Source organism: Stegodyphus dumicola, chromosome X1 (genome assembly GCF_044657685.1).
Source record: "Stegodyphus dumicola isolate Sdum_Otavi_A_Nest chromosome X1, ASM4465768v1".
Classification (NCBI taxonomy): domain Eukaryota; kingdom Metazoa; phylum Arthropoda; class Arachnida; order Araneae; family Eresidae; genus Stegodyphus; species Stegodyphus dumicola.
Window position 1 is genome coordinate 47,323,396 of NC_140780.1, and position 26,239 is coordinate 47,349,634.

General features: G+C 33.9%; 1 protein-coding gene across 10 annotated transcripts in view; it reads right to left on the reverse strand.

Annotated features, from left to right (window-relative positions):
• Positions 1–8,959: 8,959 nt before the first annotated feature.
• The window catches only part of LOC118179732 (sentrin-specific protease 6-like), a 178,162-nt gene continuing 160,882 nt past the window's right edge, over positions 8,960–26,239 (reverse strand). For 9 of the 10 annotated variants that reach the window (XM_085807890.1, XM_085807897.1, XM_085807893.1 and 6 more), the window contains 2 exons: positions 11,867–12,111; positions 8,960–11,752 (listed from right to left, as the gene is read on the reverse strand). In XM_085807890.1, coding sequence (XP_085664016.1) covers positions 11,716–11,752; positions 11,867–12,111 — 282 coding nt within the window. In that variant the 3' untranslated portion in view covers positions 8,960–11,715. The remainder of the gene's footprint in view (positions 11,753–11,866; positions 12,112–26,239) is intronic. The other variant, XR_015038591.1, reaches the window with a different exon arrangement.

A 26,239-nucleotide genomic window follows, 5' to 3' on the forward strand; every position in this document is an offset into this window, starting at 1 on the left:
GGCAAAGGAAGAGTTAGAAGCAAAACAAATTTGACTTATTTGTAAAGCTTATTTATTAAACAAAAGGTAAAGAGCAAAAAAAGATGCTATATATTTGATATTATTAAAAAAATTAGCGATTTTTTCTCCCTGGAGCAAATTAAAAAAAAAAAAAAAAAAACCTATTTACAAAAAAACCAATATTACATGGTTGGTATGATTGTTAATACAGTGTATGTCTCCCGGACGATGCAATACAGTCCGTACAACGCCTAGGAACGCTGAGTATCAAATTATCGATCTGATCTTGGGGGATAGTACACCACTCAAAAAGCAATGCTCTCCGAAGTTCCGGTAGACATGTAGGAGGAGGTTGAAGGGCTGCAACTCGTCGGCCAAGCATATCCCACACGTGCTCTATTGGATTCAAGTCCTGTGAGAATGCTGGCCAGTCCTTACGGGTGATATCCTCCGATTGAAGGCATTCGCTTACGATGTTTGCACGGTGAGGACGGGCGTTGTCATCCATAAACACAAATTGTGCGCCCATGGCGTCCCGAAACAATAGTATATTGGAAAGCTATACATGTTAAAATGTTAATATTTGGTATGAATTTAGTTAGCATGTGTAGTATTTTCAGAAAAATATTCTCTGCTTCTGAAATTCATATTGCATAAGCATGTTTCAATTTATGCGCAGAAATTTACTGAGCGTAAGGGGCGTATCTTTGATGTGACATCAGCTGACAGGTAGTTCGAATGTCATGTGACCTCCCTGCGCGTTTGGGGATTTAGCGCTGACCCAAGTGACTAACGTCCGCCATTTTGAATCGCGTGACCGTCGTCCGCCATTTTTACCACGTGGTGTCCCTTTGGAATGACTCATCCTTTTTCCGCCATGCTTTCCGTCTTGAATCGCCGGGGTATTCATTAATTTTATTCTGTAATGATTTATGAATCATTTCATTAATTACTAATTAACTTAACTAATTAAATTCTGAATCACGTGGTCCTTGGAGAACATTAGCCATTTTTTTTTTTTTTTTGGTCTTGTACGGTGATTCATGCTGCCCTTCACGGCGAGAACGCAGTTTCAAAAAGTACCTGGGGCCGAACCCACGATATTGAGATCTCCAGCTACGCGCTTTACCACCGAGCCACGCTCTTGTTGGACTGAAAAGACTAAAAATTTGTACTTATAAAAAAAGGCAAAGCGTTCAACGAATTTTTTGTACCGTTAGAAAAGTTTCTTGTAAACGACGAATGGGTCAGAAGATATATATATAATTCTTTTTAATTTTTTCGAACATTTGATGACCTTCTTTCGGAAAAAATAAAAGACTAAATGTGCTTAATTTTTTTTTTAAATTTATCAAATGATTTTTTGGTTGATCTTTACATTATGGTAACTTGGCGTTTTTTTGGCGAAAATTTGGCGACCAACTCTGCTACAGCAACCCTCTGTTTTTTTTTCCCGCCGCCATTTTGTCTTCACGAAGTAAAGACATGTTTCTTTTCTTTTTATCTACTGAACACTTCTTCCAACAATCTACTAGCCGAATTACACTTATGCTAGAAATTTTATCTAACAAAACTGCTTAATCATGACAAATATTCACTGCAAAATTGGGAAAAAGTGCACAATACCATACTCCTTACGCGTTTTTCAAAATAACACATACACATAAACCATGTACACGCCGACTTATTTTTACTTAAAAAAACATCCCAGAATTGCACAAAAATGGCATTGCGCACACTCTTCACTATATCCATGTACACTGCTTTTTTCTCATAAATTAGAAAAATTTCACAAAAATACATGACAATTTTCTCAATCTTTAAACCCGGTAAAAAGAACATATATGAAATAACCTGATCGCGAAAAAGTATTTACCCTTTGCAAATATGAACATTTCCACATATAAAATAAATAAAATATCCAAAAACTTTTACCTCTAAATCATCTATTACATTATACACGTCACCAACGAATTCATACCGCAAGCATTACAAATACTTAGTATCAAATATTTAAATTATTTCCATGCACGTTTACTTCAACTAAAACGTATACCAAATTCCTACAAACATAAAATTCACAAAATAACGATCATTTCATTAAAATATAATTAAATTCAAAAACACTACTTAAAATATAAATGAGCACATACATTAAATTAATAAAAATTACCTTACAATCCTAATTACTTTAAACTAAATCATTGCTAATAACAATTTTCCCAATAATACCAAATTCCTTTCCACCTTACATTTAGAACAATGCATAAAAATAATATCCTCAAATAATTAAAAATACTAACTTACCTAATCTTCTTCAGAATCTTGATTACGTGTCCGATAAACTTTTCTTTAGTTACGGCCATGGGACCCAAAAATTCACGAACACTATTTCACACAACACAGAATAAACCAAATACAAAATTTCCAGATTTTTTCCCGATTTCCCCCCTTTTCCGATTAAAGAACCGTAATTCGTCCATTAATATCACATGACATATCAAATGATCTCTCATTTCCCTCACACAAAATAATGCGTAATCGGAACTGAGTACTGCTCACATTATTACCAAAGTCCCAGGTAGTAACCTTTATCGCCTCCAAAATGTCGCCAAACTACCAGTTACCATATTGTAAAGATCAACCGTTTTTTTTTTTCTCTAAATGAGTGATTTCATTTTCTAATGGGAAGAATTTTTTCAAAATTATTTTATGATTTGCAGCGAATGAGATGAATTATATTTTTGAAACTGTATTGGTTTTTCTTAAATATGTTGCTGCTGGCTCCATCTAGTGTCCATAACATCTACTAAAATTAACTGGATGATTAAAAAAATATATATGAAGAAGAAATATATATTTTCTTTCCAGGGGAATCGACCCCGCTGTCCCCCCGCAAAATTTAATAAAAAAAAGGAATTGAGGGTCACCGCATACAAGTCTTTAAGCGATACCCCACAATTCCTTAGTTGAAATTGTTCTTAATTATGTATATAAGGTTCTTTTTTTCGTGAATCGCCATCTTGGATTTTTTCCTGTAGCCGCCATTTTGAAGGATTTGCTTTGTGGGTAAATGACATCACCAATATCATGTTTGTGCATGATTTGGTTGGGAAATCGCGTGTGCCTTTTCACTCCTTTTTTGGGTAGACATCCGCATAGGTGAACGAATACATTTCTGTGGACCAATCAAAAAGCAGAAAAATGATGTCATGGTTTCTTAGCCTATCAGAATTTTCAGACAAAGTAAAAAGTTCGAAGCCGAGTTTCAACTGCTTTATTGCCTCAGAAATTCATTACTTGCTAAATTTTGGAAGGTGTTACCACGCGGTGCTTATTTAGTTTTGTGTTTGCTTTGTTGTACTGTTGTGCATAATGAAACGTCAAGCTGCAAATTCATGTTTATCATCGAAGAAGTTTTGCTGTGCTTCATATGACGAAACTTTGCTGAAGCTTGATTCTTTGTCAAAGAATATGTTTCACCTCGGAGGGGATATTTTTGTGACTGTATCCTGTTTTTTAGGTTTGACTCGTGTTCACGTTCGGAAATATGTGACTGATGACAACGATTTGCTACATCCTACCAAAGATGGAGTTTCGCTTTCTCCTATAGTATATAAAGAATTGTGCGATCATACCAATATATTTGGTTCCTTTGAAGGTTTCGATAGTGTTTCTATTGTGAAGAAAGATGTGTGTGTTTCAAAACAAAATGTCAACGATGAAATAATTATGTCACTGCAAAGATTGTTCCAAAGAAAAGATTTACGATTTGAATTCGGACCGGAACGTGTTCTGTTGAGGAAAGAACATTTACGCAAACTGGACTCCATATATAGCGAAATATGTGGTGTCGCGAAGGAAACACCCCCACCCCTTTATTTCTAAAACTCTTAACTATTTTGTGAAAAAGCAGGTGGTTGGTGATACGCATTTTGAATTAAATGAATATGCTGGTGATCCAGACCGTCCAAATGGATTTCATGAGCTGCAGGACTCTTTGTGTAAGTGTATTGAAAAAGTTATTTCTAAAAAAATTTCAGAACTTTTTGTGTGTTTTGGTTGCAAACAAGGGTTTAATAATCAGCTCGGACATGAATGCTTATCAACAAGCCGTGCTGAAAAATGTGAAACTTATTTTGATCAGGCTTTGTTTACAGTTAATTGGCCTGATATAGCAAATGACTTCATTCGTCAAAATGAATGTAATATAAATTTTAGTAAACTAATTGTTACTGATGACTTTTTTGATGTTATTAATGTAAATGATGTACTGAATATTATTCAAAATTTTTCTGTATGTGAAGAAACTAATTTGTTTAAAGATTTTCTGAATAGTTCTTTTTGAAAAATAAAATAAAATATTAGTTTTTATTCACTCTTTTTTTGCTTTCTTTTTGATTAAAAAAATTGTATACTTTTTGAGTGACTCGGCATGAATTTTAATTTTCTAACTGTATATTTTTACTAATAGATATTAATTAATATTTTGAAAGAGTATTGCAAAAAAAATATTTTATAAGTAGGAGGCACTATATAAATGAATATCAGTGTGGTGTCAGTCGATCATAACATAGTTGCTATAATGAACGCAGCTCTTATTCAGACGTATCGAGATCCTCAAGTCCCCGGGAGTTTCGGTGGTGTTACTGCTTTGTATCGTGCTTTAAAAGGTCGCGTGAAAACAAAAGACATCCAGAAATGGTTGCAAACCAAAGATTCTTATTCTTTGCACATGCCTTTAAGGCACACATTTCCCAGGAACAAAGTAATCGTAGGATGTTTACATGAGCAATTTCAGTCTGATTTAGTGGATATGCAATCCTTGGCATCTTTTAATAATGGGTACAAATATTTACTGACATGTATAGATATTCTTTCCAAATACGCCTGGGCTATCCCTCTCAAAGATAAAACAGCCATGTCCATCAAATCTTCTTTCGAAAGGATATTTTCGGAACGTACACCCGAATCTTTACAGACAGATGCAGGGAAAGAATTTACCAATAAGCAAGTTCAAGATTTTTTTAAAAAGAAAAACGTTCACTTTTTAAAGACACACAACGCTACCAAAGCTTCTGTCGTGGAACGGTTTAATAGGACACTTAAAACTAAAATGTGGAAATAATTTACCGAAATGAATACACGAAAGTATATTGATGTTATAGATAAACTGATATACAGTTATAACAACACGTGCCATCGAAGTATTAAAACAGAACCCGCATCTGTTACGTTACGAAATCAAGAAAAAATTTGGAGAACGTTGTACGATCAGCAATCAACACAAAAGCCTGTTACTTCAGATTTAAAAATTGGAGACACGGTACGCATCAGCCGAGAAAAAATGCTCTTCGAAAAAGGATACGAACAAAACTGGACAAGTGAAAAATTTTTACAATACATAAAATAATTAACCGAAATCCTATTGTCTACAAATTAAAAGATTTAGTGGGAGAAGATATAAAAGGGACCTTCTACAAACAAGAGTTACAAAAAATAGCGAACTGTGGATACTATCCTGTCGAAAAGGTACTCAAGACAAGGAAACATGGGGGGAAATCAGAATACTTCGTTAAATTTCAGGGTTACCCTGAAAAATTTAATACTTGGGTGTCAAATTTAAAAGTGATATAAAAAAACGTGTGCATTGTATTTACTTTTCATTTGAACGGAAATGTCCTTCTACGTAATACTCATAAGCGATAGCTCTAGAAAATTTGTTCCAGATAATAAAATATCTCGATTTATTACCCAACTACCATCTCCTTTTGATCTCAGCAATGGGGATTGGGAACTTGCGCTCCTAAATATTATTTATCCACATTCTTGGTTTAACGTCGGAAAAGATAACAATTTATTTGGTTTTGCTGTACACAATGGAGAACTAGAAGGAAGGCGTTTTCCGCCTGGTTATTATGAAACGATACCGGACATATTAAAAGCCATGACTTTAGCTTCACAAAAAAGTACAATTGAATTTTCTTATCATGACATTACGAAAAGAGTGACGATAAAGACGGATGAACAATCAAAAGTGGTTCTTCAGGAAGGATTAGCTGAGCTCTTAGGATTTGAAAAGGGTGTTTACGAAGGAAATGTCCAAAGTCCTTCCGTAGCGAATCCGAACGTTTTTTTCGCCGTTATGTACATATACTGTGATTTAGTTGAACCACAAATCGTAGGAGATGTATAAGCTCCCCTTTTGAAAATTGTAACAATGGAAGGGAAGGACGGAGAGATAATTGACAAACATTATTCTCGACCTTTTTATTTACCAGTGACAGTTATTTACCAGTGACAACATTTTCAAACAATTGAAATCGAAATAAGGTCTCATTCGGGGAGTCTTGTACCATTTGAAAGAGGTGAAGTTTTCATAGTGCTCCACTTTCGTTTGAGACAGATTCTATAAAAAGCTTTACCAAAGGGAAAAAATATTCATTTATAGCGTAAACGTTCTAGAAGCTGTATCAAAATTCTCATTCCATATGCTTGTTGCACAAAAGTCTTTGAGGATTATTATGTGGGACAAACTGGAAAAGGTCTGCCGTATTATCAGGAAATGGTTTTACAGAAAGGATACGGAATAGATGGATTTTTTTGAGAAACTTTTCCGTAGGGCCATGCCTTTTTTAATTAAGGGGGCAAAAACTGTTGGAAAAGAAGCTCTACGTACAGGAACGCCAATTGCAAACGAAGTGTTATCGGGGGAAAACTTAAAAACATCCCTCAAAACCAGATCTAAAGAAACTGGGAAAAAATTAACAAAGAAAGCAGATGAGATGATTGGTCACGGAAAGTTTAAAAGGAAGCGCAAATCTCCCAAATGCTTCATTTCATCTAAAGCCAGGAAAGTGCAACGACGTGATATTTTCAACTCATAATGGCATTCCTCTTAAAAGATTCGCCAGAATGCGCTAAATCTGAACTTAGTTTATTTACATTTCCTCCAACCCAAACAGTTATAGAAAGAGGACAATGGATAGAATTTCATCCCCTTGCGAATGTGACAGATGGAATTCCTGTAGAATTCAATGTCGCGGGTAGTGGTGACGACTATTTGGATTTATCTCAAACTCAGTTATATGTCAAAGTTAAAATTTTAAAAAGCAATGGCGCCTCTCTCGGAAAAGATGATAAGGTAGGACCCGTGAATTTGTTTTTGCATTCCCTCTTTTCTCAAGTGGATATCAGCTTAAATGAAAGACTTATTTCCTCTAGCAATAACACATACCCTTACAGAGCTATAATAGATAAACTACTTAATCGTGGTTTTGATACGAAAACTTCTCAACTATCATCAGAATTATATTTTAAAGATACTGCGGGTCGTATGAATGTATTTGATACCACTGATAAGGAACCTAACGAGGGATTCAATAAACGCGCAGAAATATTTAAACTTAGTGCTACAGTGGATATGATTGGACGGCTACACCTAGACATGTTTTATCAAGAAAGACTTGAACATGGTCGACATGAAAATTAAACTTATCCGCAGCAAACCGGAATTTTGCTTATTGGGAGAAGAGAATTTTAAAGTGTCGTTGGAACATGTCTCACTATTTGTACGCAAAGTGCGAGTCAGTCCAGGTGTAATTTTAGGACATGCAAAAAGTTTAGAAAAAGCGACAGCAAAATATCCTATCAACCGAGCGCTTTGCAAAGTGTATTCTATTCCATCAGGAAATATGAGTTTTCTTCAAGATAGTATTTTTACTGGTCAGATGCCTAAACGCTTAATTATTGCTTGCGTTGATAACGATGCTTTCAATGAAAACTATAAAAAGTCTCCCTTTGAATTTAAGCACAATCATATCAATTTTATTGGCACTTACGTAGATGGGCAACCTATGCCTCATAATCCTCTTCAACCTGATTTTATGAATAAAACCTTCATTCGTACCTATCAGAATTTATTTACCAATGCTGAAAACCGGGGATTGTATCTTTCGAGATCAGAATATCCAAAAGATATTATTTATTTCTTTTCGATCTATCACCTGATTTATGTGATGGGTCTCATTTGAATTTAGTGCGTCATAGTAATTTGAGTCTGGAGGTAAAATTTGGTTTCCTTCTGCCAATAACAACATCGTTAATAGTCTATGCAGAATTTGAAAATTTAATAGAAATCAATAAATCTAGAAATATCATCTATGATTTTGGCAACTAATGAATTCTTCAGAAATTCATAGGATACTCTCTCGCGATAAATGTACTACAGTGGAGTTTTCCCTTCGGATAAAATCCCAGATATTCATCGTTTTCCAGCAGCTATTGTAGTCAACACTGATAAACACAACGAGGAAGGGACTCACTGGCTGGCTTTCTTCATTGAAGATAAACAGACTTTAGAATTTTTCGATTTTTATGGACTTCCTCCTATGACCTACAGTGATGACATAGAAATATTTACTAACAAGTTTAACTGTGTGACATGGAATCAGGTTTCTCTTCAAAGTATAACATCAAATGTTTGTGGACAATATTGTACTTATTATTTGCTGAAACGATCTCAAGGATTATGTTTGGAAACAATTGTATCGAATCTTTCTGTAAGAAATAGTGATTTTCATGTATTTCATTTTGTGAAGAAAAGATACGGTGTAAACATGATTTAAAAAAAATAAAATATCATTGATCTACTTGGAATTTTTTGTTCTTTGTTTAAGTATAATTTACAGATTTTTTTAAACAAGTTTTTTTTTTCACTTTCCATAATACATTTTAAGTTACAGAATAAATTAATTTTTTTTCATTTAAACTTAAGAATTATTTTTCCTTATAAATTACTGCAAAATTAACTTTTTTCCCACTGGAATTTTATTTTACTCGTTACATACGCAAAATTTTTAAGGGGTAGGGGATAACTTACCTTTAAAAAAATCCGGATCATTTTTTTTCTCTACCTGAAATTGAAAAATATCTTTCACACAAATAAAAATACACCAAATTTAATTGATATCCTTTCTTTTATTTAATATTTTATCCAAGAAGTTGAATACATTTTTCTTTTCTTTTTAACATGTTTAGGTTTAGCATACATTGTAAACAGATATTTGTGTTTTACAAATTCCTTGGGAAAATCTACAACAGCTAAAAAATTTTTAAACTCTGCATAACCTATCGGTTTGGTTTGTTGATTTCTTAACAAATAATTCACTAAGTCTTGAATATTAGATTTATTAATTGTAAGTTGGTTGATGATTAATTCTTTAGATGGAGTCTATGTGATAATATCATTGTGAAGTTTTAAAAAGTATATAATTCTTTTGGCAAGACTCTTGAATTTCTGGAGCGGAATTCACAATTTCTTCGTCCAAAGTAATCTTTTTCTCTTCTTCTTTAGTATTCTGGACGCTTTCTGATTTCATTTGGGGAAACGTTACATACTTTTGAAGTATTTGAAGGTATTTCTTGGCCTTTTCATCTTCGGAAAATTTCTCTTTTAAAATGGTACTCATTTGCTGATCTAAATCTGATAGATGGTTTTCAGCAAATTCTAATTCTCGATCCGAGGGTACAAGGACAAATTTACGAGCGAACTCCATTAACTAAAGTGCTCAGTACAGAAACTGCTGCAGGAATGAGCAACGAAAGAAAACCATCGCCTTTTTGTATCAAAAGTCTCCTTTTTTTAAATAATGGTACCTTTTTATCGCCTAACTTTCGCAAAGTCCGTTTATAGACAGCAAGTTTCCGTTTCTGTCTTTTAGACAAAGGAACGTTACCCTGTAATACATTTAAAGCACATTCACATACACTTTTAATAACACTATTAGGGCATTTTCTTAGAAGAGTTTTTTTAACTTTACGTTTCCTAGGAGTCTAAGATGTTCCAGGCTCGACATCTGGACCGCAAAAGATTAGTAGTTTTACAACGCCTTCTCTTTTATAAAGGTCGCATGAGCAGTCGCTTTTGTGCAAATATTTTATTTTAGGGCAAAAGTTTTTTAAGTAACCTAATTTTCTAAAAAAGAAAGTTTCGATCTTACAAATGTATTCTTTTTACAATGTAAATGAGAGCTTTCAATTGAAAAAAACTTCAAACTCGATGACTAAAGGAGAAAAAAAAAAAAAAACTTATTTGCACTAACAACTAACGGAGTTCATAAACAAAATGCTTATCTGAAGGGAAAATGCCTGTACGTTACCTCAACCTTTCCTGGGTTTCAGGTCTTAAATCTATTAATAAATAACTGTAAGGGTTTGAAGTTGCCTCTTGGAAGACTTCTTGAAAAGCCTGTGTTTTTCCGGGGAACATCTGCCTTGCCAAATGCACGATTTGACTTTTATCTCTAGGATTTTTATACAACACCATGTAATGACAATTTAAATGAATTGTTCGCATTTCTTTACCCTGCTGAAATAAATTTTGAACAATAAATATTACAGAAAGATTTCGGTGATGGCTTCCTTTCGTAAAAAGTTTGCTTAAACGAGTATCGCTCGCTAATTCAGACATTAAATCGTCGATGATAATGAGTGCATTTTGCAGGGAATTGAGGTTTGATGGCAAACCTTCTTCAAAATGCACATTTTTCATTTTACTAAAAATAGGCTGATATGCTCCATAGCAATAAATTATACGCTGAGGCATAAGTGAAAGCATACCTTCTTCGATGACTCGTTTCACAAAATAGGTCTTTCCTGATCCTGTTGGGCCGCTGATGAGAGATGTGGAAGGGTGCTTCAACAGGGGTAACTCCATTCTGCATACTGATGATTTTCAAAAATGTGTGAAGTTTTATATGCTCATTTTGTTAAGGAAAAGGCTAATTAAAATTTAAAAAATTGTAGATCGTACATTTTAAAAATTCACGACAAAAAAATTTTAATTTTTTAAAAATATGAATCCAATAATAACCATGCAATAAAAAAAATTAGATCCATACCATTTAAAATCCGTAGGGAACAGTAGATAAATCTTCTTTTAGCACCATTTTGTTGTAAACAATCTTGTACAATTTTGTTTCTGCCTTAGTTAAAACTTTCCTCCTTTTGGCATCTCTCGTGATTTTATGTTCATCGTACATGGCAATTGTTGTTTTTCAATCCATCGAGCACACTAAATTCTTAATCTCCGAAAAATTTACAATCTGTTGATTTTTGAAGTTGAGGGAGAAACCTCGAACTTTACAGCAAGTCTTTCCTCGTGCTGTTACATAAGCGTAATTTTTAGGTCCTCCTGAATGGGGAAAAAATTATGCTACAGAAACTACAAGAAAAAAATAAAAGATCAACCTAATAAAAAATAAAAATAAAATGAAGTTCATCAGAGACAAATGTAGTAATGGTATCTTCATTGAGTTCATCTGTAAACTCCCCCAAAAAATTACCAAGAGGCGGATCGTTGGTAGAATCGCTTGCGTATATAATTGAATCCGTGTCATGATACAACACAGCACGGCCCAACTTCTCCATTTCACTATAAAGCTTTAATCTTGCCCAAGCAGTAGTAAAAGCTGCCAAGAATAGGTTTGTAGATGTGTCCTGTGGAACAAAATAATGTTTATAGTCCCACTGCACAGCAGCTACTTCAGGAGTCGGAAAATATAAGTCTTTGATTTGGAGGAAAAGATGCAGCAGGATGCAAGATTAATCATTTAAAAATATACATCTTAATTTACATTAGAAAATAAAATTACAAAACTTACATTTTTTGTTGGATCTACTAATATTTTATTGAAATCAGGTAAAGTATGAACATTAAGTCAAACGTATCTTGTTTAGGTTCATTCCCCATCTTTAAAGGAAAAAAAAAAATATGAAAAGAATGAGTATTTGTTTTTTAAGAAATAATAAAATGATATAAAGATGTGAGACAACTTTTTCTATTAAAAACATAATAATTATTTACCGTCCCCAGAAGCTGTTTAAAGCCAATTTGGCTACTTGCCGTCTTCCAGGATTCTTCTTAATATTAGATTCATCAAGCTGTACACCCTCTCGCACAAAATAGGCTTCAAGGTAGCGCTTTCGTTCGTTCAAGCTTACACAATCGGCCGGCCATCCGCTGCTTTCTTGTTTTATTTTTAAAAACAAGTTGATATATGATTGAAATAAAGCATCCGTAAATTGAGAAAAATGGTACACTTCATAAATCTGAAAAAAAGATAGTGGGAATATGAATATAATAATATTCAATACAAATACATGGTGTGACATTTAGTATAACACATTCAATAATACTAATAATAACTCAAAATACTTACTTTTGTTATAGAGTAACCTTTTTTCACTGCTAATTTGACTTCTTCGGTCACCCATGTGCCAATGATCTCCCACTAAATCTTTTAATTTGTAGACGATAGGATTTCGGTTAATTATTTTATGTATTGTAAAAATTTTTCACTTGTCCAGTTTTGTTCGTATCCTTTTTCGAAGAGCATTTTTTCTCGGCTGATGCGTACCGTGTCTCCAATTTTTAAATCTGAAGTAACAGGCTTTTGTGTTGATTGCTGATCGTACAACGTTCTCCAAATTTTTTCTTGATTTCGTAACGTAACAGATGCGGGTTCTGTTTTAATACTTCGATGGCACGTGTTGTTATAACTGTATATCAGTTTATCTATAACATCAATATACTTTCGTGTATTCATTTCGGTAAAGTATTTCCACATTTTAGTTTTAAGTGTCCTATTAAACCGTTCCACGACAGAAGCTTTGGTAGCGTTGTGTGTCTTGAAAAAGTGAACGTTTTTCTTTTTAAAAAAATCTTGAACTTGCTTATTGGTAAATTCTTTCCCTGCATCTGTCTGTAAAGATTCGGGTGTACGTTCCGAAAATATCCTTTCGAAAGCAGATTTGATGGACATGGCTGTTTTATCTTTGAGAGGGATAGCCCAGGCGTATTTGGAAAGAATATCTATACATGTCAGTAAATATTTGTACCCATTATTAAAAGATGCCAGACTGAAATTGCTTATTTAAACATCCTACGATTACTCTGTTCCTGAGAAATGCGTGCCTTAAAGGCTTGCTCAAAGTATAAGAATCTTTGGTTTGCAACCATTTCTGGATGTCTTTTGTTTTCATGCAACCTTTTAAAGCACGATGCAAAGCAGTAACACCACCGAAACTCCCGGGGACTTGAGGATCTCGATACGTCTGAATAAGAGCTGCGTTCATTATAGCAACTATGTTATGATCGACTGACACCACACTGATATTCATTTATATAGTGCCTCCTACTTATAAAATATTTTTTTTTGCAATACTCTTTCAAAATATTAATTAATATCTATTAGTAAAAATATACAGTTAGAAAATTAAAATTCATGCCGAGTCACTCAAAGAGTACACAATTTTTTGAAACAAAAAGAAAGCAAAAAAAAAAAAAAAAAAAGTGAATAAAAACTAATATTTTATTTTATTTTTCAAAAAGAACTATTCAGTAAATCTTTAAACAAATTAGTTTCTTCACATACATAAAAATTTTGAATAATATTCAGTACAGCATTTACATTAATAACATCAAAAAAGTCATCAGTAACAATTAGTTTACTAAAATTTATATTACATTCATTTTGACGAATGAAGTCTTTTGCTATCTCAGGCCAATTAACTGTAAACAAAGCCTGGTCAAAATAAGTTTCACATTTTTCAGCACGGCTTGTTGATAAGCATTCCTGTCCGAGCTGATTATTTAACCCTTGTTTGCAACCAAAACACACAAAAAGTTCTGAATTTTTTTTAGAAATAACGGTACTATTCGGTTTCGAGGGCCGTAAAAAATCGTCAAACTATTGTTGATGCCAATGCTGCCAAAAAAAATTGCGGCAAGAAAGGAAGTATAATAGTAAATATCTATCTAAGATTGATGTTTTAATTTAGATGAAAGGTTAATTTCATATAATACTATTTTATTATTATTATTTATATGAAAAAGGCTAAACATGACTTAAAGGAAGCATAAGAGTGAATAACTATTTCAGATTATTATTATAATTTATATAAAAATTGCTAAACATAACTGAATGGATGCCTGCATCGCTATTTCGCTACCGACTTATTGCTAAAGCATATTTTCATCTCGTTGGTTGTTCAAACGTAATTTTCTATAATGAATGATGCCTTTTTTTTTTTTTTTTTTTTTTTTTTTTTTTTTTTTGAAAATATTCTCGGTAAAGGGTAGATTCGCTCACGTATTTGTTTACCGCTTTTTACAAGGGTAAAAACAATTGAATTTTTGTCAATTTTCTTTTACTTTTTAAGTGAAAATAGGTCGATGTGTACATAGATAAAGTCAAGGGTGGGCGCAATGCCATTTTTGTGCAATTCTAGGATTTTTTTTTTTTTTTTTAAGTGAAAATAGGTCGATGTGCACATGGATACCGAGTATGTGCAATTCTTAAAAACGCGTTAAGCAGTGGGTGATTCTACACTTTACCCAAAATTCTATTGCCGAATTTTCGTCATGGGCAATTCCCAAATTGTTAAATCCATAGGATATCAAAAAAGGATTTAAAATCAAAAAAGGATTTAAAAATTAATCTAGTGTGTCAATGGCGTCTTAAGAAATATAGAACTATATAAACTTACGCAATCAGAAATCAACGCGTACGCTAGATTTGGCGCGCTGTTAAATAGGCGCGTTTTCTAGATTTGGCGCTTTTGCGCATACATATTCGCTGCAATTTTTTACGGCCCTCAAAACCGAATAGTACCAAAATAACTTTTTCAATACACTTACACAAAGAGTCCTGCAGCTCATGAAATCCATTTGGACGGTCTGGATCACCAGCATATTCATTCAATTTAAAATGCGTATCACCAACCACCTGCTTTTTCACAAAATAGTTAAGAGTTTTAGAAATAAGGGGGGGGGGCGTGTTTCCTTCGCGACACCCCATATTTCACTATATATGGAGTCCAGTTTGCGTAAATGTTCTTTCCTCAACAGAACACGTTCCGGTACGAATTCAAATCGTAAATCTTTTCTTTGGAACAATCTTTGCAGTGATATAATTATTTCATCGTTGACATTTTGTTTTGAAACACACACATCTCTCTTCACAATAAAAACACTATCGAAACCTTCAAAGGAACCAAATGTATTGGTATGATCGCACAATTCTTTATATACTAGAGGAGAAAGCGAAACTCCATCTTTGATAGGATGTAGCAAATCGTTGTCATCAGTCACATATTTCCGAACGTGAACACGAGTCAAACCTAAAAAACAGTCACAAAAATATCCCTTCCGAGGTGAAACATATTCTTTGACAAAGAATCAAGCTTCAGCAAAGTTTCGTCATATGAAGCACAGCAAAACTTCTTCGATGATAAACATGAATTTGCAGCTCGACGTTTCATTATGCACAACAGTACAACAAAGCAAACACAAAACTAAATAAGCAACGCGTGGTAACAACTTCCAAAATTTAGCAAGTAATGAATTTCGGAGGTAATCCAGTAGTTGAGAATCGGCTTCGAACTTTTTACTTTGTCTGAAAATTCTGACATCATTTTTCTGCTTTCTGATTGGTCCACAGAAATTTAATCATCCAGTTAACTTTAGTAGATGTTATGGACTCTAGATGGAGCCAGCAGCAACATATATTTAAGAAAAATCAATACAGTTTCAAAATCATAATTCATCTCATTCGCTGCAAATCATAAAATGATTTTGAAAAAATTCTTCCCATTAGAAAATGAAATCGCCCATTTAGAAAAAAAAAACATTCGATAAATGAAAAAAAAAATTAAGCACAATTAGTCTTTTATTTTTTCCGAAAGAAGGTCATCAATGTTCGAAAAAATTAAAAAGAAATATATCTTCTGCCCCATTCGTCGTTTAAAAGAAAATTTTCTATCGGTAAAAAAAAAAAAAAAAAGAAAAGAAAAATTCGTTGAACGCTTTGCGTTTTTTTTATAAGTACGAATTTTTAGTTATCTCAGTGCAGTAAGAACGTGGCTCAGTGGTAAAGCGCGTAGCTGGAGATTTCGACATCCAGGTACTTTTTGAAACTGCGTGTTCACCGTGAAAGGCAGCATGAATCACCGTACAAGACCAAAAAAAAAATGGCTAATGTTCTCCAAGGACCACGTGATTCAGAATTTAATTAGTTAAGTTAAATAATAATTAATCCCTTCGCGCCGACTGTCACGTATTTGTGCCAGTGTCCTGGAACGTTTTAAAAACTATAATTTCTGCCACAAGATGCACTGTATGTCCATATGGTTTCAGATACATATACATTAGACCTTCTACTCGAAATGAGAGAAGCATGACTCACATACACGTGTTTGTGATTATATAAACAAAAGGGGAAATAAATCTTTCCGAATGGCGTGCTTTATGCCGTCTCTTTAAATTCGCACGTGGTAGTTGTTTATTGTAAGTAGAGAAGTTTTATTTTTGCTAAAGCGTTGGGTATTTCGGTTTGCAGTTCAGGTATTTAGAAAATGATTAGATCTTGTTAGACGTGAATTCTTTCTGTTTTTACCGTTGCAATGTCGAAGCGTCGAAAATGTTCACCAGAGCATGAAATAGCAGAAATGATGCAAAATATTTCAGATATTGATTCTGATAGTAGTGATAGTCATACTATGTAATGTAGTATCACTAGGATACTACGTTACATAGTATCACTATCACATTTTCCAAAGCTTTATTCAGAAGAGACTGATAAGAAAATGAGACGACGATGCTTCGTTTGTTCACATTCCCGGAAAAGTCCTCCAAAACGGCAAATGAGTTATTACGAGTGCAAGGAATGTAGATCCCTGGTTTCAAATTTTTCATACGAAAAGAGAATTTTAAGTAATATATTTAGTTTTCAGATGTATAATGTTAAAAGTCATAAAATGGTGAGTAATGAAAATAAAATGTGTAAAATATGCATTTAAACAAGAAATAAGGTAATTAAAGTATATATATAAAAATATTTATAAAGCATAAGCCGTTTAAATACTCTATAGAGCATTATTAAACAATGCGTTGATACTTCGTAAATTTCATGGATTTTGGCTTAATAGCAAAAAAGCCCCCGGCCCTTGACAGACACTGCCGTAAGACACTGCCGGCCTCCGCGATAAGCGCGCGTTTGCGTTACCCGGCGTGAAGGGGTTAATGAAATTATTCATAAATCATTACAGAATAAAATTACTGAATACCCCGGCGATTCAGGACGGAAAGCATGGCGGGAAAAGGATGAGTCATTCCAAAGGGACACCACGTGGGGAAAATGGCGGACGACGGTCACGCGATTCAAAATGGCGGACGTCATTCACGTGATCCAAAATGGCGGAGGCCACGCCCCTTTTTCTCTGGCGTCACTTCCGCCTCTTATAGTGGGGGGGGGGGATACTACTTATATTTTAAGATTCCAATGAGCCACTAAAGCACCAAAGGTGATACGTTGGTTTAAGTCTCACTAGATGAAAAGAATTAAGTTTTATATTAATTTTTACATTCATGTGCAGTATCTTGTGACGATGGTAAAAATTAGTGAAAGACAATAACTCACTTTAATACGCAGAGATAACTTTTAAGGGTGACCAGTTAGTTACAAATAATTAAATTAGCTAGTTAGATACCCTTATTCGTTATAGATTTGCATGACTACTATTAAATGTATTTTTTAAAAATATTTGTTAAAAAAGCACTACTAAAATCACAATGTATGAACATGTCACAGTTTAAAATACATGCAATTTATAACCTTGATTCTTAAAAGATATTAAGATAATTGCACATTAAAAGCTACAAAACATTTAATACTCAACAAAATATTTGTGCATCTTTTTAATTTGAAGCCTTTCCATACATTCTGGCTAATTTATACCGATTTCCTTGCCTTTAAGCACCTTTTCTAACAATTAAAAATTTATTTCAATATGCAAACCAATATTCCCACTAGTTTCTGCATGTTTTATCTTCTAACTTGTCAATCTCTCGAATGTGTATCTATGAGGTTTTACTTGATCTGATAAAAGTTAAAAAATAGTCCAAAACCACTAACAGTGAAGCAAATTATCGCTTTGTCTGAAAGTAACTTATAAAGTCAGATAAAGGTTTAAATAAACCTCGTATTTAAAAAGACCTTAGAACATAAAAGCATGTTCTTACTCTAGCAAAATCAACTAAAACTTCTGTGATCCAATTAAACAGGAACAATCAAATTCAAACTAAAAATGTGGACTAGTAGTCAAAGACTATACAGTTTAATTTTAATCTAAGCTGGCTCAGTAACACTTCGTAACAAACTCGTAACTCGTCGTGACGTAGTTATTGCATAGCAAATTCAAATATTGGCACCGATAACGCAAATAAGAATAATTGCAAATTACCAGGGCTGGTAGGAACTAATGCAGCGAGCAGGCGGAGGCCAGAAACAAATTCTGTCTTAGAACCCCAACAACCTTAGTTTAAAAACTAACTAAGTGATTTTCATTCTGGTGAGGAAATGGAAAGTGAAAATTATAGCAAAGGTTGAAATCATTACCAACTACTTAATTTACATAATAATAACTGTACATACCTTAGACGAATAATTTTCTTGCGCTTTACGTATTCGGTACGTTTCCTTTTTATTTTAGAATTTTTAGATTTAAAGATTTCTGTTATTCTAAAAAATCTAAATTCATTTAGAATGTGTGCATTTAAAAATGCATTTAGAAAAGGTGCTAATTTTATTTCTTTAGTAATATGAACACTCAGAATAAGTATGAAATGATATATGGAAAGGGCCGGTTACAGAGCGGGTGTAACAGAATTTTTAAAACTTAGTGACACACCGAGCAACAAAATCTAGAAATGGCAAACTTTTAGAATTTAGGAAGCCACTAGGCAGCAGAATTTAGGATCCACAGAGAGTGCAATCAGGTGGGAAAATGCCTAGTGCCAGCCCTGTGCATGATAATGCATTAAAACATATTAGATGAATCTTTTAAATTGTCAGTTTTCAATTTCTTTATTAATAAAGAAAGTCCTTTCTATAATGCTTGACCATGTGATATGTTTAGAAGCATTTTTGATATTTTCCATGCTTGTGTCTAGTGTAAAGCAGAGAAAACAAAGGGAAGAATAACCTGTTGCGAAAAAGATTTCTAATATCAGAAGTAAAACACTCAAATATTATGTTCTCGTTCTTCTGAAAATTCCTCAAAAACTAAAAGTTCATCACAAACTTACTATGAAATAAATTCATTACGTGTTAATACCATGAAGACATTTTTCTGGAATCTTCTAGATTCGTGGATCTTTAAATCTTGCCTTCAAATCCTTCTGAACCTTTTCAGTTGCAATGTCTAAAATCCTAAAGCAAAATTACCCCTACCAATTCGGTAATAGCATAAAGCCAGAAATATGTTGAAAAATATCAGAGGGGGGGGAAGTGTCAAATTAATTTTATAAAGAAAACTGATGCATATTGAGACAATTGCATGGGGAAAATTCTTACCATGAAAAATTTAAACAAAGTTATTTTTAATTAATCAAATAATTATTTTGCTTTTGCTATAAATTGCTTCATAAATTGTGTTAAAACGCAATTTAAGCATTTATTACCTTGTTTATGTTTCAGATTCAAAATATTGTATAATAAGTCGCCAAAATGGAAAGTAGTGTCACTTTATAATATGATAAGGAAAAATGACATTTTTTTCATTTTAATTTTATTTCTTGAATACAATTTCAATATATTAGCATTATTTTAATAAGCTTGATCAATTTTACAACGTTTTAAAAAATATCGTCGAAAAATTCCCAGATTTCCGAATTAAAAATTTTCTGTCGCCAAATTTGAAAACTTTTAATAAAGAATTTACATTTCCAAAAGCGAAAAGTTGTTTAAGAGCTCTTCATTATAAAAAAATGAAATAATTTCGAAATGCTTGCTTCACTTCTTGCTCAATCGCTCAGACGGTATAGTGGTTAGGGGAGCCTACTACGGTACCAAAGGGCCCGGGTTCGAATTCCGGAGAAGACATGTATTAAGAAGACATTCATCATTAAATGCATAGTGTTGGTGTGGCATGGCAGCACTCTAAATATACGGCGAGCCGAAAAATCGCTCGTGTGGACTGCTAGAAGGGGAAAGGGGTGGGTCAAAGTCTGAAATGGAAAATAGAAGTCCAACCTTTCTTCGGAGTACGCTCTGGTAGCCATTGTTCTATGTAACATGGACAAGACAAGAACAACTTCTTGCTCAGAAACTTGAGTGTTTTACCGTTTATATTAGAAAGAGGAAGAGAAATTATAATTCATGAACCTGTAGAGTTCCTCACTTTGGAATTCTAAGTTAATGTTGGAAGTGAAGAATCTAAGAACTGATAAGCAAATAATCGCTTGAGTTCGGTGACAAGAAACAACAAGATAGAAGGGTAACTAACCCTTTATTATTCCAATAAGATTTAACAAAACTCCGCCTGGGAGTGTACAAGCAAAGCCCGCACTTGGACTTGAACTTAAAAGACTAAGAATTAAACTAAAACTAAGATTAACTAAAAGAAGTATAGCCGAAGCTATCAAGGTTCAAATCGAGTTGGCCCCTTAACTTATTTGACTACGAAGCTTAGCAAGGGCCTGAGTACGGCCGAGCGTAATAACAGCTTTGAGAGAGAGAGTGGCCAAAAAGGCAGACGCGCGTAAATCAGAAACTCTGATTCTCTCTGACTCAGTAAGTAACTTCGTGGTTTAAATACCGCTCCTCCTCATTAAATATTCAGCAAGATTCCAAAACTACATTCTGGCCGGAAGTAGTAAGTTAATAATTTGACAGGAAAGCAACTCTAACTTAAAAATTTAACTGTTAATAAAATTAACATAATCCTTACAAACCTATTCAACCATTCAAAAGATAACCATAATTTATCAATGAATCGCCAAAAATATTTGTCCAAAATGCTAATTCATATTCAAAATGGAAGTCGTAAAAACGGATAGAAATTTCAGATAATTAAAATTAAGGACCTCCTGCCGAATTTGTCGAAATTAAGGACTTTTAAGGAAAACAAATCGATTCCATAAAACATAAGGACTTTTAAGGACTCTTAATGACCGTACGAACCCTCATCTATTGTTAAAATAAAATTTGACTTTTGAAATTGTAGTTCACTTACATAAAGGAAGTGCTAGAGCCCTTTTATTTAGGTCTGCAGTGCGCTTCAATTAAAGTTATGATTTATCTCAAAAATTCAAATTTTAAAATCGCAATTTAAGCTCTGTGTACGGGAACTCTGCACCACCATTTACTGCTGTGAAATATGGGGCAGCTAAATTTATACCAGCTTTGGTGATGATGAACGTTCAGGACGGCCAAAAACAATAACTACTTACGAAAACATCGTTAAAATCCAATAAATGGTGCTGGACGACCCTCCAATCAAGGTTAGAGAGATAGGCTATGAGCATGTCTAAAGAACGTGTTTGCCACATATTGAACCAAGATTTAGATATCGGTAAGCTGACTGCACGTTGGGTGCTGCGTTTGCTCGCTTTGTACTAAATGTCCGAATGAACATTTGCACCGTTCTGTTGGCGCAGTTCAGGTTCAATTAATCGGAGTTTTCTCGACTAGTAATCACTGTAGATGAAACCTGGATTCATCATTACAGTTTAGAAGCCAAAACATTGGAGTGCAAAGGGAGATTCGGCTCCAAAAAAGGCAAAAACTGCTCCTTCTGCTGGGAAAGACATAGCAACAATTTTCTGGGACAGCCATGGTTTTGTCTTAATAGGTTAACTTGAAGAGGAAAAAAAAACTATTACCGGAGTATACTATGCAACGTTACTTCATAAGATGAAGGCAGAAATTGCAGGCAAACGGCCACATTTACAAAAGAAAAAAAAAAAGTGTTTCACTAAGACAATGCTCCACCTCACACCTCAATGCTTGCAATGGCGAAAATCTATGAATTACGATTTAAACTACTTGACCACCCACCCTATTCGCCAGACCTGGCATCAAGTGACTTTTTTTTTTTGTTCCCTAAGCTAAAGCACTTGGAGGACAAAGATTTTCGTCAAATTAGGAGATTATGAACTTTGTTAATAACTACTTCGCAGAGAAAGATTACACATATTATTTGGGCGGGTTAAAGGGATTGGAGCATCGCTGGAAGAAATGTACAGACTTACAAGAAGACTATGTTGAAAAAAAAGGTAATTTTGGAGAAAAAATATATTTTTTCTTTGTTAGGTCAGAAACTTTCCAGACAGGCCTCGTATGTGCAATAAAACCGGAAAATATTATAAATTCTGAATAACTTTCAGAAACTATAAAACACGGCTAAAAATAATACTAATCGCACCGACGGTCCGAATCAAGGAGGTTGGAAGAGACCTCCTTGATCCGAATCCTATTCTAACCTCCTTAGTCCGAATAGCCTATGAGACTATTCGCACCCAGGACTTAGAAGAGAAGGGCTAGTTCATAGAGCTTTTCCCCCTGAAGCAGAAAGTGAGAAGTGATGACGTAGAAATGATGACGCTGAGCGCGCCAATATAATTCACAGCTTGGAAATTAGCGTTTTTGAACCAGCGTTTAAAATGAGCTGTGTGTGAAAGATAGCTATAATTTGGAAGAGGTAATGTTACTGCTTTATGAATTTTAGACTGAACCATTAAAAAATTTAATAATGCTTACTCAATTTTAAAATAATAGATAAAATGTGCTACTCTTTTAACATAAAGTTCCGTGGTTTTTTTTATTTTTATTTGCAGGTTTTTTTATTTAATGCACGTTTATTTCTAATCATTTCTTTATTTGCATGCTAACTGAGAGAATTTTTATGCTGCTTCTAAGATAACTATAATAGCAGCTATTTAAATTTACTCAAAAAACAACTTTACATTGACATAGGTTTAAACATATATGACATATATGGCAACATTTCTGCTAACCTACGTTTGATTTTTTGCCTAATTGTAAATTTGACATTGTTATAATTCTCTTCCGATTCAATATAATAGATATTTTTTAAATAATTTTGTAATTTATACTTATATCTATATTACAATTAAATAAATGTATATAAGATTGTTACCTTAATTTTGACAAAATAGCTTTATTCAGAGTACCTAAAATAGTTATTTAATTTTTCAAAAGTGTGAGTAAAGGAAGCAGGTCTTTTTATGCCAATTACTTTGATGTTTTATACTATTATATTTTATCTAGAATGCTAATCTAGCACAAAATCTAATCAATAATTAGTTACAAAGGATACAATAAGAATAACTTTAACAAGTACTTTACAAAATTAGTTTGTTAAATACTTGTTATTCTTCTTGGTACTATTCATAATACCGAGGAGGCCTACCAGCGGCCGAGCGGTAAAGTCGCTGAACACTGGTAGTTCGGTCCGAGGTTCGAATCCCGCAAACGGGCTGGCTGCATGGGTGTTTTCGTGGTTTTCCCCATGTGTAACGTGTATACGAGCCAGTTTCCCTTAGAAAGTCCTCCCTCCCCTTAGGCAGATAGCCCTAGTGTGCTTTGCCTTAGGTCAAACACATCGATTCGAATGGTGTCTCTCAGGCACCGCTCGAGTTATCGCATCACATGCAGTGGTGCCTCAGAGGCATCGCTCGAGTGCAAAGAGTTAATAAATTTTTAGTTATTGTTACTGAAATTTACGTGTTATTTGTTTGACATAACTTGAGGACGATGAATGTGACAAAAACAAATTTCTTGCCTTTTGTGTGGAAACAAGTTTTCCACATATTTTTAATATGAAAGGGCAAAAAAACTGTATGAAAATGAAAATTTTGCTGTTTTGATTAAAACGAGATCGCAAAATTTCACGAGGGTCTTAAACATCGTGAAACGGTATTGTGCAAATATGTTACCTTTGAATGTAAGAAAGTACATATTCATAAACAGTCATCATAAAAGTTATATTCATATTCATAAAGAGTTAAATTCTTTTATTTAACATAGGCACTTTTATGCAAACTTAGACCCTCGTCTTATAGCATAGAACTGCGAGAATTTATTATTCAATAATAAAACTTATTGAAAATTATAATATTCTTATATATGCATCACGTTTTCAGTGTCCACATATGTTTATCAGTTCAAATGCCATATTTCAAAATCAAAGTTATCCATGAAATAAATACAAAATTGTTAATAATTAGTATTATATGATTAATTGTTAATTTAATAGTTTATTTTATTGTTTTTAACTTATTTCATGTCTAAATTTTCTACACAGATATACTCTGTCTAATTCTTATTACCTTTTCTCAAACGAAAAATTTCAAAGAGGAATGAGCAAAAATCTCGATTGTGCAAAACACATTATTTGAATATAAATGTATTCTAAGAAGTACAAAAAATGTAAACGAGGTTTTAGTCCCCCCCCCTTTTCCAAAATCAGTCATTTAAGCTATTCCAACCGTTCGGGAGAAAACAGACTTAGCAGTTCGCGTATTTAGGATTTCTTCTTTTCGATTCGGTTCAAATGAAGGATCCGACAACTCAAAGCGCATGCATGGTTAATGTTGGTGCGAATAGCTGAAGCGGCTAATCGCACCGCTGGTGCCAATAGGTGGGAGATTTCAGTTGGATAAAACCAGGGCTTAATTTCTAGAATTAGAAGTGCCGGAGCCCTATGGAAGACCGTCATCAAAGAGGAACAAGAGTAACTAGATAAATAAAAGCATTAGCATGCCTATTGAACTCATTAATAATTTTAAAATTAAATAATTAATTATTATCAAATTAATTAATAGTTATTTAATTAGTTTTCATTAATTGTTATTTAATCAATATTTAATATCTCAGTATCACCTTAGCTGTGTCACTTAACGCACACTTATTGTATTCGCTGTCACTTAACGCACATTGAAGAACACACATTTTACGCTCATATTGTACTCGCTGTCACTTAACGCATATTTAAGAACACAAATTTTCCTTCCTGCGAGGATAACTAACTGCATCGATAACAATAGACTAGATACAATGGCATGGCGAGAAATTTTCGCGTTCCTAAACAAATTTCTCCAAATTTATTTATTCCCTTCTTAAAGGGAAAGGTTTCCGCATGTGAGCACTTTACTTGAACGTCTCATGTTCTCATGAATTCGTATTTCTAGGAAAACAGAGTATTGCAAGGTCTGCGCTTATTGCTAAACTAAAAGGTTAGGAATTCTATTTTTTTTTTTCCCTCCCCACTTGAAATTGTGTTTCAGTTTTATAAAAGGAAGTACCGGAGCTTATCTTATTTAGGGCTTCGGTGTAATTTATCTTAAAAATTGAGAAGCACCGGAGCCAGGTACTTCTCCCATCTTGTTTAGCTCCAAGAATAGAATTGTGTATGAATCTTTTAACAAAATGTAAATATGGAGGATTCGTCGAATCTTCACAGAAAAATATTACAGTGAAAAAGATTGAAATATTATAGCGAAATAGATTATTTCCAGCTTTGATATGCCTATTTCTTAGTTTGCTACCAGATTAAAATTTCCATCCAAAAAGGAAGAGTGTTATATAGATAAGCACAAAGAAGAATAAATGCAACTGCTTAAATCGCTATTATTACAGGTGAAACCTGAAAGCTTCTTATACGTTTAGCAGGAAAATATTTCCCCTCTCAGTATTTCAGAAACCCCAGATTTCTTTTAAAGTAACAACAATTCTACCTGATATGAAAGAACGTTTAGCAGCTTTAATAACTTGATCACTGCTGAGCAGGTTGGTTTAACTGATTGCGGGAAAACATGTGATGTGTTTTAACAGGAAACTTCCTGGAAGGCTTTCTCATTTTGTATTCTTCTTCTCGGAAAACTGGCTAGTGCTCATACTCTACACAGGGAAAATCCCATGCCATCAACTTCTTCGACGGGAACCGAAGACGCGAATTACCAGTGTTCAATGGTCTTGTCCATTTTGAAGAGCAAGAACATAAATTATAAGGCATTTCTCCCGCCTGCCTTCGTAGTAATAGTGGTCAGCAAGCTCGACGCGAATTCGAGTCCCGGCGAGGGCAATGCTCATTTTTCATCTCTTCCGCTTCAAAAATACCTAATGTGTCTACAGTGGCGCCCAAACTAAAAAAGGTAGTGGATGATGATGCTCCACCACCAGGATTTGGCGATTGGGTCCCCTAAACCCCAGTCGCCCTTTAAAAGGGGGAGTATATAAGGTATTTCTCCTGCCTTCTTAGCATGCCTTAGAAGTGTAGTGGTCAACACGCTCGGCGCGTATTCGAGAGGCTCGTAGTTCGAGTCCCAGTGAAGGCGTTGCTCATTTTTCATTTACCCTGCTTCGAAATAACATAA